This window comes from Castor canadensis, chromosome 4, assembly GCF_047511655.1.
Source record: "Castor canadensis chromosome 4, mCasCan1.hap1v2, whole genome shotgun sequence".
In the NCBI taxonomy this organism is placed as follows: Eukaryota; Metazoa; Chordata; class Mammalia; order Rodentia; family Castoridae; genus Castor; species Castor canadensis.
The window spans coordinates 86,723,984-86,742,163 of record NC_133389.1 but is presented as its reverse complement, the minus strand read 5'-3'; the positions used below and the strand labels follow the sequence as shown (position 1 = coordinate 86,742,163).

Here is an 18,180-nt window from a genome sequence, read left to right as displayed (position 1 = left end):
ATTTAAAATATACTAACAACTTCACAAGTGTCTTATTTAATCCACAAAATAAGCCTACAAGGTAAGTCTCATAATTACCTTTTTTTTCCAGATGTGGAACATAGACTTTCACATGTCTACAATGCAGTTCATTTGAATTTAAATGTAGTAGACTGCTGAGATTTAATTCCAAGAGCAAATCAAGTGCCTTAACCAAGTAATTGAGAAAATTGTATTTCTCTTGAATAATCTTGTATCATCTATGTTTTCAATAAACTGTTGATGCTTTCCTGAACTCCCTAGTCTCTTTCTTAATCCTTTCAGTTTGCAATGCTCGCACCAAATATTTGTTACCTTGAGCATAAAAAAGATTTTTTCTCTTCGAGTGAACCAGGAATTGTACTTAATACTACATATTTCACTCATATTTCTGAATCCTGACCATGATACAACACTGGGAGAAGATATAAAAAAATTTATACATCTGCTGAGAATAACTGTTTTATTATAGTCTGAAAAAAACATGAATAATTTCACATTGGGGAAAAACAATGACTTGGATAACTTTCTCTCCTGTACTATCATCAAACTTCTCCAGTCCCCAGTTTTGCTGTTCCATCACCTTAGGTGTGAATAGTGGGGGTGCTGGTAGAGAAAAGGAGAGTTTCGCATATGTGCCTGACCATGACGACGACCCTAGATACACATGAAATGCAGATTTCACTGTCTTCAGGTGACTCCATGATTTCATTTATTTATAAAGTATTTTTAATGACTTTCATGATTCCAAAATTTGAGGATTTTCAGAATATAAGTTTTTTTTAAAGTGAGGAGAAAAACTTGAAGTATTAAGACACTAATCAAAGTATAGGACTTCTACAATCACAAATGGGCACAGAGGTGAAGCAAACAGATACATGTATCTCAGTTTTTAAATCATTCTCCCTTGATATTTTGATTTTTGCTTTAAGCCATGGATGCTATTCCCCCCTTGCAAGTACCTATTGCACACTTTTGACCTGTAGCCTTTTTAACAGGAAGAACAAAAGTGCTCTGGTGTCTGCTGTGCCTGACTGTTGCTGGATGATGTCTTCGGCATTTTAAAGGCTCAGTTGGTTTGGTTGAGTTCAGAGCTAAAGATTTGGCTGCTTGGAGAAGAGCCTTCTGTTTTTTTATAAGAGGTTAGTGTGGGCCATGTGCCAGTCTAGCTGAAAGTACATGAAGCAATTGAGAGTTAAAGTCTATTCCTTACATATTGGAGATGCATGCCAGCAGGGACCATGCAAATAGAGGTCATAGGGATTTTTTTGGTTGAAAGTCAGTAGAGTGTTACCTTTGCTATGGGAGAGAACAACTTTCTCCAGATATTAATGTCACCATTACAATAATTGCTTTGTAAAGCTTTGTCTCCAGAGTTCCATTTCCTGTTGAACAACAAATCTTTCTCATCATTTTAGTATTCAACTCATTTTTCATAAGCAGCATATAAAGAACACATTAATCTTTATAGATGTCTGCCTGTATTTTTCTCTCAAGGTTAGTTATTGTAAAGTGTTTTCAACTCATAACCTTTTCCTTTCAAAGAGTTTTTCTTCAGTAACTTCTCCAACAACTTCCCGTCCTTTAAAAGAAAACCATTAACTTTACTTGATGACGTTATCATTACCAGGAAACTGAGGCAAATTAACTCACTTGTCCAAGTTTGCACAGTAAGTGAAAAGTCAGACAAAGGATCCATAGAGATACTCACAACCCTGGTATTTCACTACTTTACAGTCTTAGATTAAACTAGTGGTGCAGTATAATTAAAAACATGAGAAATCACATGATAGTCATGATCAATAAAAATATGTGTCTTTTAAAGAAAAGGCTTAAGACTTGTAAAGGTTTTTAAAGAAGTTTTTTAAAAAACTTTTTTTCATCCATATTTAATTCTTTTCTCAGTTTAATTAGAAATTAATAAGGAGATTAAGACATATTTAGATAGTCAAAATTTAGAGTACATATGTCTCAAAAAGATGAAAACATGTTAATTCCAGATATTAAAATGTGTTTGAAATTGCATTGTGATTCTTGTCAGGAAAAAACAAATAAATAAATAAATTCTACATAGTCCAGAAAAGGAACAAAGTTGTTTATTGGATTTAAGAATAACATGAAAAAAAAAGTTGCAGAACAAATTGTATTGAGCAACTGCTTGAACATTTGATGAATAAGAAATAAAACTGGATTTATGGCTCACCCTTTCACAAATACAACAGCTGAACTGGAGAGAACATGGGAGAAGCTCATGGGAACAGATGGCTGTTTCCAAGTTCTGTCCTACTCTTTCTGAACAATATATAAACAGTAGATTAGGGACAAGACTGGGCTTGGATTACACATAAGTACAGAAACAACCAGGAAAAGACATCATAAATAAGTCACAAATGAAGAAATACAAGTTTCTAAGTGAATATTAGTAATAAGTTTCAAGTTTAAATAACAGTGAACAGTTTTACATTTTTGTGGTTTTTTTTTGGTGTTTGATGTCAGGACCCTGCATTTTCTAGGTAAGCACCTGAGTCACACCTGCAGTCCTTTTTTGGCTTTAAGTTATTTTTGAGGTAGGGTCTTATGGTTTTTTGCCTAGGGTCAGGACTGGCGTTGAACCTTGATCCTCTTCCTATGCTTCCTGCATAGCTGGCTAGAATTACAGGAATATGCCTGTATGTCTAGCCTTTTTTTTACATTTTGAATATTCCAAAATAGCACATTTAGTGTCATGATTTTATTATGGCATCAAAAAAAGAAAAAGCGAGAGAGAGAGAGAGAGAGGTGTTAAGGAAGGAGACAGAGACAGAGATATTTATATAGCACATAAGAGTATAAATTGTTTTAAGTTCTCAAAAAACATGAGTTGGTAATATTGAACAAAATATATCTGATTTACGAATGTCTGAAAGCATATTCTAAGGAAAATATCTCAGCATTTTTTATTCTGTGCAGGAAGATATGAACAATTTAAATAGCTACTAATAGATAAGTACATAAATTCTCATTCGTTTTTAAAAATTACATATCCTATAATTTGATCTAACATTTTCAAAATCATTCAGCATAAGTGATTATTATTATGTATGGGCATAGTGTTGGGGAAATTTACTAAAACAGAATCTATACAGCCCATTCAAAGATTTTTTTTTCCTGTTTAGTGGCAAGACTTTTATAGAAAAATTCAAGTTGCAGTTGAAATAGATTTGAGCTTTTCTGCTTGTGCTCTTTTTCTTTAGCCTCAGATAATAACAAATTGTTTTCCAAATGTTTTGTCCCTTAATCTTCATGACAAAATAGTTGAATATATGTTGCTTTCTCTATTTTCTTGATGTGTTAATTCCTTAAGAAAAGCTAGGACTTGGTCCCATTGAAATGAGGAAAGACCTTCTCACCAAAGCTGCTAGGAAATGAAATACTTGCTTTTCCTTAGTCACATGTTTAACTCAGTTAACATAGGCATATAAATACTTGTGTGTTGAAGCAATAATTTTCATCCTTTCTTTTCTAGTTCCAAGGCTAAGTAGAAACAAGGTTGAGCATTTGTCTTTCATTTTGTCTTAAATTTATTCCTGCATTAATATGCTGGAGAGAAAGCTAATTTATAGAAAGGAAGACGGTGTTTAAATTTATTTTGGTATAAATTGGACACCTACTTGTACTGACAGTAATTGACCTTTAAGTAATATTCATGTTATCAAACCAGATATTTTCAAATGTGGTAAGTAGGAAACAGTTTAATGTCAATTGATGTGGAAGTTGCTCATTTGCATTAATTAGTGAAGAAAGGTCTGTTCATGAAAATATTTTATTACAAAGAGGAGCATTACAAAGAGGATCTTAGGCAGCAAAATGTCATGGTGAATCACTGAAAAACATACAGTAGAGAATCTTTGAAAGAAAATTGTATACTATAGAGAAAAATCTCATGAACTGAATTCTAAGAGCAATTAAGAGGAAGTTTTACTATGATATAATCAGTTTATTTAATTACATGGTCCTCTGTGTTGTGTGGTAGTCAAACTATGTTTGTATTCTCCCTTCTTTTTTGTAGCAGAAAGGAAAAGAATTTTGGAATCAGTAAGAATTTGGTTCCAATTCTCATTATATTACAAGTATACCTTTGATGGATCATAATTTATAAGGTTACAATGAGCATTAACAGAGAGGAATTAGGAAATTCATTTAAAATACTGATAACTATTAATTTCAACTTTCATTCTTTCATAGGATTTTTTCCCTTTCAACCAATACTTATTTAATGTTAAAAGCTTGCTTTAAAGAAACATCTTAAAGAAATCTTTTGCAGAAGTCCAGTTTATAATTTTGTGAATCAAGTTTATGAAACTAGAATTTCTTACCTCAGAGCTCCAGTTAACTTTACAACAAAGTTGAATGCATTCAAATCAGAAGTCTCTACTCACCCATCTTAAAAGGTATCTCATTATCCTAGAACAAACTTGGCACCACAGTGACGCACTTCCAAGAGAAATGAGCCTTTCTGCCTGTATTGTCTATTCTTTCACAGCATTCTTTTATAAATGCTATTGGTTCAGGCTTACTTTCTCAGAGTTTAGTTTACCTCACTGTCTGAGTCGATATAAATCCATAATCCTATTTTAAATATTCTCCAGGCCAAGAAAAGGATGCTATTTATGTCACTTTAGCAGTTTCAACTACAGGGTGGAAACAGCTTTGGTCCCAGAGACTCAACCTCTGGTTCAGAAATAAGTTATTAGTGTGCCCTGTTCTTTTATCTTGTCAGTGAAATTCTCCTTGATGTGAAACCCCATAGATCTCTTAGGTAATAACTGATATTCTGAGGGAAAAATGTGAAAACAGCTAAAGGAGAAGGTGATTTACATGTTTAATCTAATATATTAGATCACCTTTCCAAAATGAAATCTCTCTTAACTGTGGTAATCACAATTAACTCATGCATTTTCCTGTCAATAAGTCTTTGAATTGTGGCTTAATCGGTCCTTTGGAAATGAATCTTTTGCTTAGTGCTTCATACACTAGCTCTGAGAAAGTGTGCAAAGAGATTAAATTACAAAGTGAATTATAGTCAGACAGACATGGGCTGAGATTGAGACTATGTTTCCTACTTAAACTTTCAATTTTGCTTAAGCTTTGCAGAGCCTATTATGTGAATTACAAATGATAATATGTACTTCTTGAGATTGAGTTAAACATAAAATTATGTATAATATGAAAATACTCACCAGAGTCTGGTATATGCTAAATGCTCAATTTGATCATGGTTGAAAGGGAAGAAAATGTAGCTCGGTGACAGAGTGCTTGTGTACATGCAGAAGATTCTGGGTTTGATACTCAGAACCACACACAAAAAGGAAAAAAAGTTATTACATGTAGGAACATCTCGTTTGTTAAACTAGCTGCATTTTTCTCAACTTTATTATTTCATTCAATGCTAAATCAACTTTTGCCTTTGTTATGATGCAATCTTGAAACCAAAAAGATTAATCACTATAGGCTTATAATATGCAAGTCCTAATTTAACTGACCTGCACAAAGTGCTCCATACTAAAGCAGTGTTTGATAGTCTTATCATCCCAACTGTTTCAGAAGTTCCTTTGGGACAGGAAAAACATTTATTATGGTACTTACATTTGGTAAGTTACCTAATTTATGAGCTAATTAATGTTCAATAGTCATGTATATTCTGTCAGACAACTTATAAGGTAAAATGATCAAGTGATAGTATTTTATCATTTTGAATACTTTTTATTATAAAGATCAAAAGCAGTAATTTTTGTACTACCTTTATCAAAAGAGGTTGCTAAGCATTCATCTGTTAAATGAATGTCACTATTTTTTAATGTTTTAGTGAGGATTTAGTTTAGTATAACAGGATAAAGCATAGACAAGGGTAGGGAGAGAAAAACTTTTCCTGAACCTCACACAGGAAATAGGAGCAAAGCCTACTTAAAGTACAAATGATACCCTTCAAGATACCTTCTCTGCTCTTCTTATGTTTAGTTCTGGCAGGCCTTACTTTCATCAGTTTTTCTTTCTTCTGGAGTTATCGTATGTTATTTCTATATTACAAGTACAGTCTACCATTTTTGTCTATCCTGTATTGGCAAATATGCCTGCTTGGTCGAATTTACTTGTCACTGCAAAATCAATGCTCTTGGTGTTCTGTGCACACTTTCTCAGCTAAGGTCAATTTTCTTCCTTTTTGGTGGTACTGGTTTGAACTCAGGGCTTCATGCTTTTGAGGCAGGTGCTCTACCACTTGATCCACACCTTCAGATCTTACAGCTGTTAAAGCTAATGCCTTGCTTTTTTGCCAAGGCAAGTCTAGACTTTGATCCTTCTATTTTACTCTTCCCACTGTCGCTGGGATAACAGACAAGTGCCACCACATCCAGCATTTTTCTCTCTGAAATGTTGTCTTCTGAATTTCTTCTTCTTATTGTTTTGGCTGGGGCTAGCCTAGAGCTGTGATCCTCCTGGTCTCAGCTCCCCAGTAGTAGGATTACAGATATGAGTCACCAGTGCCCAACATAAAATTGTGTCTTCTCATTTACAGCTCTTACGCTATAAGTAAATGTCACTTTCATGTTATATTTAGCGTCACTTTTTTTGTATTTTTGTGCATTTGTTGGTAATTTTCCTGTTTAAAATCACTCTCTAAGACCCATCCGAACCACCAAGCATGGTGCTGATGTGCTGTCTTGTGTGCCTTAACTGCAAGAAGGCTGTGATGTGCTCTATGGAGAAAATGAACATGTCAGATAAGCTTCATTGAAGCATGAGTAATAGTGTTTTTGCTATTATTTCAACATTAATGACTTTTCAATATATATTAAATAAGGTGTATTTAAGCAAAAACACACATGAAATGAGATTATGTACGATTGTTTGAGAAAATATGACCAGAGACTTGAAGGGGTCCTACCCTGCATTCTTCCTTTAAGAAGATTCAGTATTTGCTGATGCAGCGTTTACTGTGACATTATAATGACAACTGTAAATTATAAGAATAGAACACACCAATCTTAGTAGTCAACTCTTAAAATCAACCTCTTCTTGGAGTTCACAATATGTAAGACAGTGAGGATCAGATTGATTTGTAGCATTTTTTGCTGCTTTCTGAAATCCTAATAGCTTTTGATATCTTGGGACTGGATGGATTGGACATCTAAGGCCAACTTCCAAAAATAAATCTGGATCAAGTTTTTATATGGTATGCATCAATTCTGACCATTCTTACTGCCTTTGCTGTAACTGTTCACATCCTCTAATAATCAGTGGAATAGCACTTGCAGAGATGGGATGAATAAGCAGGTTTTGACTGCGAAATGTATCCCTAACAATCTCACTGCAGCTCAATTTGGCACTCATTATGAGACAACCAATCATTTCAGGGAAAGCGTAAACTATTCCTAACCTTAAGTCACTCCTGTGTAACCTCCACATAATGAAGTAAGGCTTGCCTAGACAATATAGAAGGGAGCCTAAACTAAAAGAAAATGAGCAAAATATTAAAGATAATAGGAAAAATATTTAAAAATTGGAATGCTATCCAACAAAGGAGAAAATGAATTTAGATCAATGTCTTAACATGGATGTTCAGTAAGTTAAATTCAATTCTTTTTGGAGAGAGAGAGAGAGAAAAAAAGAGAGATGGAGAGAAAGAGAAATCTTTTCTTGTAACCCTACACAATGACCTTCCCCCCCCCCCGCAACTCTTTATATTCTACCATGGATATCGGATAGTATTTTAATTACCAAAAGTTGTAAAGTGAGGCATGTTTGAGATTGGGAATAAACGCACACAACCACACAATAAAGGACAGTAAATTTAAGAAAAGAGCTCTAAATGGGTAAAAGTTTAGATTCTAATTATCTGTAGATGACAAACTGGACTTTTTGAGCACATAGAGATGAGACCAATCCTTATAACCTATTACTTAAACTTGCTGCAGATTTACAAGCAAATCAGGATTATCTTCTTTATTGTAATCTTCCACCTCAACAAACCTGCTGGGAGAAGCAAGCGTAACCAGCTACAAAGGAGAAACCAGGTTTATATTTCCTTTAGTTCAATTCTCACTATTGGAAGGGTATCCAAGTATCTTGTATTCATACATGGAAGAGCCAGTAACCTCCACAATAGCTATTATAGTGGGAGACCAACATTCAATGGTTATTCCCACTTACGTCTCAGTGGTTGTTTTGATGATCTGCTTTGCCAAAAACAATAGAGCACAGTGACTAATTCTGTAATGATGGATGTGAGCCTAGAAACAAGGGACAGTGTTTTAGGTGATTAATAGTGGGATGAATAGTGGATGAATAGTCTCTCTTCACTCGTAACATCATTGACTAATTTGTGTGCTTTAAAGACCAACAGCTCACTTGGCAGTTGGCTTTGGCAACAGAAGATTCTGAGACCAAAAACATATTGACATAGGTGAACACATTTCTCATTTCATTTTCAGTTATAGTAGAAGATTCAAGGTTTAAAATTTCTAGTCAGATATGGAATTTTATAGAATGTAAAGTAAATGCCAGCATGAACACTAGGAAAAATTTATTTTGCCTTTTTATTCCAAAAAGAAAGAATAAAGCCTTGTTGTAAAATTCAATACTGTAATAAATGAGAAGATTTGGATTTCAGTGCAAAGAGAAAGTGCTAATATTACTATGTCAAATAGGTGGCCAATCATGCTTAATTGAAACTATTATTGCAGTGAGAAGAAATAACATTTTTATTTCTAGGGAGTTTTAATTGGCAATATTATAATATTTGTGCAATGTACATCCACTGTAGAAATAAAAGATGCTTTTATAATAGTATGCTGAACATGAAATTATCAATATAAGTTCAAGAAATAGTAACAATATAGCCAGGTGAAAAATGTTCTTCACTAGATTCACATAGCTTTAGCAAAGATAATTTTCACTGTCCTATAACATCCTTATCATTTCTTTCCCTAGTCTATCTTTTTACTTTCCTTATTTTCTTTGTATTCTACTGTTTCATTATCTCTAGTTATTAACACCCAAAATAGAGAGAGATTTTTTTCATTATTCACTACAGTCTTATGTTTGAAATTTTGTGTCACCCTGTCATAAGTGCTGTGATTCTTGAATGACCTTTAAAAGAAATAGTATTCCTGCAGGTGCCTGGTATGTGACTGTAATGCTAGCTACACAGTAGGTGTAGGTAGGAGGATCATGGCCAATTGCTGGCTCCAAGCAAAAGCACAAAATCTGATTGGAAAAATAACTAAAAACAAAACAGGACTGGAGGCATGGCTCAGGTGATAAAGTGCCTACTTAATAAATGTCAGGCCCTGGGTTCAAGCCCTAGGATGGCAAAAAAAGAAAGATATAGGGTTCCTTAAGGATAATACTGCCTGGTAGTGGGTGGGGGGAGAGGGAAGGGAAGGGGGGGAGTAAGGGAGGGGGCTGGGAGAAGGGGGATAAATGACCCAAACATTGTATGCACATATAAATAAAAGAAAAAGAAAAGGATAATACTAAAATGTCTTGAACATTAATTATTTGCAATCAAGTATTTATGACATTATAAGCCACTACTGTGAAGGGAGGAGTGGAGAGTATTATGCAGTTTATCTTCAGTAACAAATTTATCTCCATCAGAACCATTTTTCAACAAATAGCAATTGAGTCCTGAATGTAAACATGACAAGATGCTAGCTAATGTGGCAGACACCAAGGCAGTACATACCTGTACCTGACAATCTCCTAATGAGAAAAGCAATCATACTTAAAATATTATTTTACTTTACACTATGAAGTAGGAAGTGTCCCAAGTGTCTTCTAGTAAACTGAGAGAGAAATGGATTTCTTTTGAGGGAATTTATATGAGCTCCATGAAGGGGCTGTAATAGAGGGAAAATTTCCACTTCAGTTAAAGTTGAGTATCCTATGGAAAAAATAAAAAGCAGAAATGTAGGATATAAAGAGAGGATTCATCTAATTTGACTTAAGTGTAGACTAAGTAAAGGGAGGTAGTATATAATAAGAGATGGAAAAACCATATAGAAACCAAACCACAAAAGTCCACGGATATCAGATGGAACAGTATGAACTTTATGACGTAGGAAGGGGAGTCATTGAAAAATTTGATCAATAAATTATTTACATCCTAGATTTAGAATTGACCCTAAATACAAGGGAATTATAAGAAAAAGGCAGAGGCCAGGTGCCTGTGGCTCATGCCTGTAATCCTGGCTACTTGAGAGGCTGAGATGGAGAGGGTTGTGACTCAAGACCAGCCTGAAAAAATAGTTTGAAAGACCACATATTCACAATAACCAGAAAATGCTGATGTAATTCAAGAAAAAAATATAAGATTCAGGAGAAAAAAAATAAATGATCTAATCATAATTATGCTGAGGATTTAATAAGTGGGACTGATGCCAGGAGGAAAAGTTAGGAGGGTAAAAAGGTACAAATGAAATAATAAACCTCTGAACTGGTATATTTCATATTTTTATTTTTCCCTAACTCCAATTACTGTATTTTTATGTAGAATACATATTAAGATGAAGATTTCATTTGAAAGTATGCTTGACAACTCTACTTTTCTTTTGTTTCAGATTTTTCATTATTCTTATACTGCTTCATATGTGATTTACAATATACATACTAGGTAAGTTCTTTGATATTCTGGTTTTGATGAATAATTGTCAAGCTAAATTGTTGGTGTAGATGTCAAATTGTTCATGTAAAAATATTTACTTTTTCTCAAGGGAAGTTTGGGAGTTAAACCCGCCAGAAGTAGAGGACTCCGTCTTGCAGTATGCAGCGTGGGGTGTGCAAGGGCAGCAGCTGGTAAGCACAGCTATGGGCAGGCACCAGAGGTTGTTGATTGTAGCTCTATGCACAATGTTTATAGAAACCATTTCCTTCTAAATTCTTTCCTACTATAGTTGATTGTTTTATCCGTTCCTTTATATCTTTATATAGATATTAGACATTATTCTACTTTAAGAATATGCCAAATGATACTAGTATTATTCTACCAATTAACTAATAATAATCATAATATTCTATCTACTAATATATAGCTAATCAGCTAGATAGTAATGAAACCTAAAAGAGATCCAAGGTGCTAAGGCCTAGTTGTATGTAATTTCTATTACCTAATATTGTCAATTTTTATGCAAAATTAAAAGGAATATTTGTTCTTAAAGTATTACACAGGGTAAATGTTTTCAACAATTGTTTGATATTCTCCTGAAGAGATATTTTTAATCAATTATATCTCAAAATTGCCCCAGTTTCAAAAAAACAGAATTGTTGATTCATTAAAGCAGTTTAAATGCAATTATGTTCTTTTATATTTTTCATCAGCCCCGTTTGTAAACCTTCTCAAGGGAATATTGCTCAGGGAAGAGTACAGCTTGCACATAAGTCATATGAAAGCTTACCTGTGCTAAGCGTCAGTAAATTGATTTCTAAATTGTTAGCTAGGTATGTACCCTCCAACCTACAACCATGAGAGAGTTCCCTTTGTTCCATACCCTTCACAACACCTGTTTTCACCAGACTTAAGTCACCACCTGCATGATAATTGCTATGAGATGATATTCTGGGCTGTTTTTTTTTTTTTTTTTTGTCCATTTACTCTTTTCTTGATCTAGGAAAACTTTTCTTATAATTACTGATACTTGTTTTCTTGCATAAGAGAAATATATATAAATATATTTGGCCTAGTCTCATTCTTATAATTTCTTAATTAAAAGGAGTTCATTTAGTGTTTGACATTACTTTTCATTCTCTTCATGGTTACCCTTGTACAAGCAGAATTTTTTAATAAGTGAAGTCTTACCTATCAAATATATTGTTTGTACTTTTCATTTTAAAGAAATCCTTACCTGAGCATGGTGCCGTGTACCTGTAATCCTAACACTTGAGGGCTTGAAACAGGAGAATTTCAAGTTTATTGTCAGCCTGGAATACATAGTGAGACCCTATCTCAAAAAAAAAAAAAAAAGAAAAAGTATGTGATGAAAAAAAGGAAAAGAAAGCAAAAGAAATTCTTAATATGAAATTATAATTTTTTTTCAATCATATTCCTTTAGAATTTTTCTAGCACTCTTTTTATGTTAACATTACTGATCCATCTGAACTGGCATTTGCAGTGTGGTGCTGGATCACTTTTCACTTTTATAAATGTTCAATATGGACAACAGTTTTCTTGAACCTTTTTATTCACCACTTTATTCTCTTTCATGTATTTTAAAATCTAAACATTGATATGTTGTATGTTAGCACATATTAGTTATACAAAGTGAGTGGTTTCACTGTGATATTTTAGTTGTATGCATGTAGTGTACTTTGATCATATACATCCCCTCTTATTCTTGTGTATACCCTCTCCCCAATCCATCCTTTTAAAAAGTTCTCTTGCAATTTTTAAAATGGGTTTCATAAAGTCCTTCTCAAACATGGGTACAATGTTCTTTGATCATATTCTCCTCCAACATCCTTTGTTTTCCCTCCTCTCAATATTTTCTCCCAAAAGCCCCTCTTTTGTGTTCATGTCCTTCTTTTCCCTTAAGATTCCATATATGACAGAAATGGTGATATTTGTCTTTCTGTGTCTGGCTTATTTTAGTGAACATGATGATCTCCAATTCCATCCTTCTTTCTGCAGATGACATAATTCTACTATTCTTTATGGCTGAATAATGCTCCATGTTGTACATATACCACATTTTCTTTATCCATTCATGTGCTGATGGGAACCTAGTCTGGTTCCATTGCTTGACTGTTGTGAACAGTACTGAAATACCTGGGTGCATAGGTATTTCTATTATTTGCTGACTTATATTCTTTTAGATATACGTCTAAGAGTGGTATAGCAGGATCATATGATAGTTCTATCCTTAATTTTTTGAATAACCTCCATACTGCTGTCCCCAGTTGACCACATCATTTTAACTACTCAACCACAAGGTCATGTTCCATATCTTCGTGTGCTGTCTTTTGACTCTATTTTTCTTAACTGATTTTTGTGTGTGTGTCGTACTAGGGATTGAACCCGGAGCCTTGTGCATGCAAAGCAAACACAACTGAGCTACATCTCCAACCCTTCTTAACTGGTTTATTCATTTCTTGAGAAAAACAGTGCCTTAAATGAAATGATGCTAAATATCTGCTGAGGCCATTTCACATGCTTCATTGTAGATTGTCTGAAGTATCTTGGCTCTTGTTGACTTTGGCTTCCATAGGTGGTCAAAATTGACTTTCAATTTACATTCCCACCTTTGGGTGGCTGAATTCCATTACTTTGTGTCTGTGTGTCAGGTTTGGGAAATTTATCTGGTGACACTGATTCTTAATTCTCATGAAAACTACATTTATCAGTTATTTAGGATTTCTTTAAAAGCTGAATCAAATTTTATAATTTTCTACCTAAGTATTTCAGTTGACATTTTAAATGTATATGTATTCTTTAAGAAATATGTTTTGTTGCTGGTGAATAGGAACCTACTCAAATTATTTACTTACTAGCTAAGTGCAGTGATAAATTTCAAATATTTCCACATAAGCTTTTAAGTTATTGGATAAAAATGACCTAGTGGTCTTAAATTTGAATTTTTATAGTTCTATTTTTTTAAAAAAAATCTTCTGAAGTAGTTAATGTATAAAAGTACCTAAGCATGGTTGTGTTTGTGTGAGAAGATTTTTTAATGGATTCTATTACAGTTGCACAATTGAGTTTTTCAAGTTACTTTGGTAATTTATAAATTCCTAAAAATCTATACAAAATAAGAATTTCCACTTTTAGGGTAAGATTTTTATTACATTCTTTGACTTTCCTTTTAATTTGCTTTTGTTATAGTTCAACTCACTTTTGCAAACAATTTTAACTACTTTATTCTTTTTTCCTTATCAGATTTTGTTAATATTTATAAACATATTTTTAATATGCCAAATTCTAAATTTATTTTATCCTTTCTATTGTGTTGATGTTAGTATTTTTCTACTCTAATACATCCATTGATAACAATAGAATTCTCTCTAGATTATGCTTAATCTTCATCCATTTTGTTTAATAATAACATTTTAATAGGATTTAATTTCAATCTTTTTCAATTCCATTGTGACATTTCTTTGCAAAAGGATAATTTGATATTTGTTTATAAATTTACAAAGATATGGAATTGGTGTTAAAACTAATCTGTCATGTTTAAAAACATTTCATTCAAACATTAACTTTGAAATTGATGTGACCTGCATGCTTTATGGTTTAGTAGGAATTATCATAAATGTTTTCTCTGATGAAGAATTTTATGCATTCCTAATTAATAGATGTAGTGTTCTATCTGTGTGTATTATATCAATCTTGATAATTATGTTTCCATGAATTTTGTTTTCTTACTAATGATGGTTGATATGTGATTTTTTTCCTTACAGTGCTGTCAATTTTACCTTATATAATTTGGGCTATGTCTTTTGCCTTGTTTTGTTTTTCTTCAGGTATTTTTTCAGGCAGGGTCTTGTACTTTTTACCTAGCAATGACCTCAGACATGGGTCTTCTTACCCATGCCTTTCAAATAGAAGGGAAGACATCTGTGTGGATGTCCAGCTTGTTCTTTGAGATAAGACCTCACAAAATTTTTTCCTAGGCTGGCCTTGAGCTGTGATCCTCTTCTTTCAACCTCCCAAGTAGCTGGGATAACAGGCATGAACCACTGGGTCCAGCTGAGCTATGATTTTAAGAGTGAGGGAGTTTTAAAATGATAAAACAATCCAAGAAATGAAGTTGAATTCTTGATATTTTAATCAATATGTATATCTTACATAGCTTATCATCTAAACAGGGTTCAGGATTGACTGGAATTTTAAAAAATATATAATTACTACTTCATCAATAGCTATATTGGCTGATTTTTTAATCGACTGTGATATTTAAGTTATTTATTTATAAAATATAAATATCAATGTAACTATTTTGAAAAATATTACTAATTCCCTCAGTAAGGCACACATTATTATTGTTATTATTATTTTATTTTATTTTGTAAACCTAAGAAAGTGTTTCGTAAACTGATTCATGAAGTAGAAAATTACTACTTGACTGTTCACATCACAAGTCTATAGAAAGGTATACTGTCATTAAATGATAATTCTTTTTATTGGAAAAAATTCTGACCCTTGACGTATTCTGGAAGTGAATAAGTTGAGATGTGGTCTATCCCAGTGGTTGATCATTTGACTTTGTCCAAGTCATTTTTAATATTGTGTTCAACTTCATCATTGCTAGATTGGGTATTTGATTCTGCTTTGTAGCCTCAGTCATTTAAAATATTATATTTTCCTAATTTTTTTTAAAATGCCATTATTTACATTATCCCAATTTTTTACAAGAACTGGGATAAAAAAGAGGGAATATGGAAAATTGGAAACAGTTGAGTATTTGTCATAATCTGTTTTGTTCACTTTTCAAAAATCATAATTTACCAATGAATTTTTTTTGTTTTTGCGGTACTGTGGTTTGAACACAGAGACTACACCTTAAGCCACTCCACTAGCTTTTTTTTGTAATGGGTATTTTGTTGAAATGGGGTCTCACAAACTATTTTCTCTGGCTGGCTTCAAACCGCTATCCTCATGAGTAGCTAGGATGACAGCATGAGCCACTGGTGCCTGGCATCACTGTGCAATATTTCTAATGTCATCTGCATAGTACCTTAGTGTTTTAATACATTAAAACTTTCATTATAGATTTTCATTGCTTCTTAGTGAAGGCATTCCTCAAATGTTAAATACATTTTAAATAGCTAATCATAATGCAGAAAAGATCTGTAATTTTCTGCACATTTAGCACAGTTTCATAAACTCACCCAAAATGGCACTGGAAAAGTTAAGGTTTTCTTTTAAATATTGAGGAAAGCAACACAAAGTATTCAGTGATTAGATTTGAAGCTAAGTATCCTTATGATCATGTTTCTGAAATCAGTCACACAAATCTGGTAAATATATATCATTTATATTTAAATATAAATATATATATTTATATATTTATATTTATATTTAAATATAAATATATATATATTTATATTTATATTTAAATATAAATATATATATATTTATATTTATAGATTTATTACTGGTGAATCATTATAATACTTTAACTTGCTTTGCATTAAATAAAGAGTCCTGCAGTGCTTAATATGAAAAATTAATTTCTTATCCTGAATTTTCTGTTTTAAATTTTATTTACTATTTAAAAATTCCTGGCAGTAGAAAAGACAGATGGAAAGACTCAAAAATTTGTGATGGAGCAGGTTTAAGTTAGAACTCAAATGATTGAATAGAATTTTCAGTTCCTTTAAGTGGGAGCCAAGACAATTTGTATGTGGCAAATGTTATGGGGGAAAATATCCTGAAGCAATAAAAATTGAGTAATTCAGAATAGATGGTGAGTGCAGCACTTTAAGTGTAGAAAGTGTTTTATAAAATAAATGATTTGGGAAAGAATTCTAAGCAGATTGATTCTAGAATTCATAAGAAGCACCAAGGAACCTGTCTCGCCACTAGGTAACAATTAGACTAATATATATGTAATTGTTGGGAACTCTAAATTTCAACTTTCACAGAAAGGGTTATATGTAAACTTGTAGTTTATTTCAGTTGGTTTCTGCTCTTACCTCTGTAACAGACACCTATGCCTCATTCTTAATCCCATGAAAAGCATCCATGCTTTTGTTCTTGGATCATTCCTGCAGCTGTGGGAAACAGGATGAACAATAGGATCCTGATCTAAATTCTGGAGGTACATGCTCTTATTACTGTTTGATGCCTCTAATTATGAGGTTGAAAATGTGGGGCACAAAGTCACCCCTTCCTCACCATCATTTCTACTAGCACTATCCCCAGCCAAGATAAAGTAACTTTCAGCATGTTTAAAAGACCAGTGCCTTTAAACCCTTTTCAGTTTTGGGGGGCCATCCATTAAATAATGGGAGATTCAAAAACAACTAAATACATGTGAGATATTGGAAAGACACAGACCCCAAAAAAACATAAAGAGACTTAAGTTTGTACCCAAGGAATCATGATTCTCAGCCTGGATATAGCCTATGAAAATGATGAAATGTAACAAAAACAGAAAACCATGGAAAAGAGGAAAATTTGATTTTTAGACATACCAGTTACTAGATTCAAGTATTCATGGACAAGGAATTCATGGCCCATTTAAATGAAAAGAAAACATACTATACCTTATGAAGAACAAGTGTCAGACCTACTAGTCAAAGACCTTAAAACAATCATCTTATAAATATTCTAAGAAGTAAAATAAAAGGTGCAAGCAATCAAGAATAAGATATACAAGTAACATGGAAGTATCAATAAAGAGATAGAAAACATAAAAAAGATACAAAAAGTAGTCTTGGTACTTAAAAATGTAATAACTGAAATGCAAAATTCACTATATTATTGAAATTAATTTGTAATAACAGATACAATTACCAGACAGAAGAACATTCAGGCAGTAGAGAGGTCCTAAACAACACAATAAATGACCTAGATCTAATGAATGTTTATGGAACACTCTACCTAGCAAAAGCATACTTAATCTTGTCAAGTGTTTATGGGACATTCTCCAGGATAGACCATATCTTTTATTGCAAACTAAGTTATAATAGGTTTTAAAATACAGACTACATAAAAAGGCTCTTCTTTGATCACACTGGGATGAAGTCAAATGTCAACAATAGAAGGAAAAATAGAAATTTCAAATATCAAAATAACATACTCTTAAGCAATAAATAAGTTAAAGAAAAAATTATAGGGAAATTACAAAAATACCTATGGATTATTGAAAATGAAAGTATGACAAACCAAAATTTATTGAAGGCAAAATACCAATGCTAAAATTGAGATAGCTATAAATTCTTACTGTCATGGAAATACTTGTGCCCTCCCTTCCCAAGTTCATAGGTCGAAGCCCTATCCAGTGACATCACTGTGTTGTATGGGAGATAGGGCTTTTAGGAGGTAATTAAGGTTAAGTGAGATCAGAATGGTGGGGTCCTACTTTAATAGAATCATCTTGGCTTTATATTAGTAAGAAGAAGAAAAAAAAGAAGAGATACTCTCTTTCTCTAGCTATCACTTTCCTTCTTTCTCTGCATACTCAGAAG

At 32.9% G+C, this 18,180-nt stretch overlaps 1 protein-coding gene across 4 annotated transcripts in view; it reads left to right on the top strand.

The window, feature by feature from the left end:
• The window catches only part of Dpp10 (dipeptidyl peptidase like 10), a 1,373,287-nt gene that overhangs the window by 1,219,992 nt on the left and 135,115 nt on the right, over nt 1–18,180 (top strand). For all 4 annotated transcript variants that reach the window (XM_074070578.1, XM_074070577.1, XM_074070579.1 and 1 more), the window contains exons 6-7: nt 10,617–10,669; nt 10,770–10,851. In XM_074070578.1, the coding sequence (XP_073926679.1) occupies nt 10,617–10,669; nt 10,770–10,851 (135 nt within the window). The remainder of the gene's footprint in view (nt 1–10,616; nt 10,670–10,769; nt 10,852–18,180) is intronic.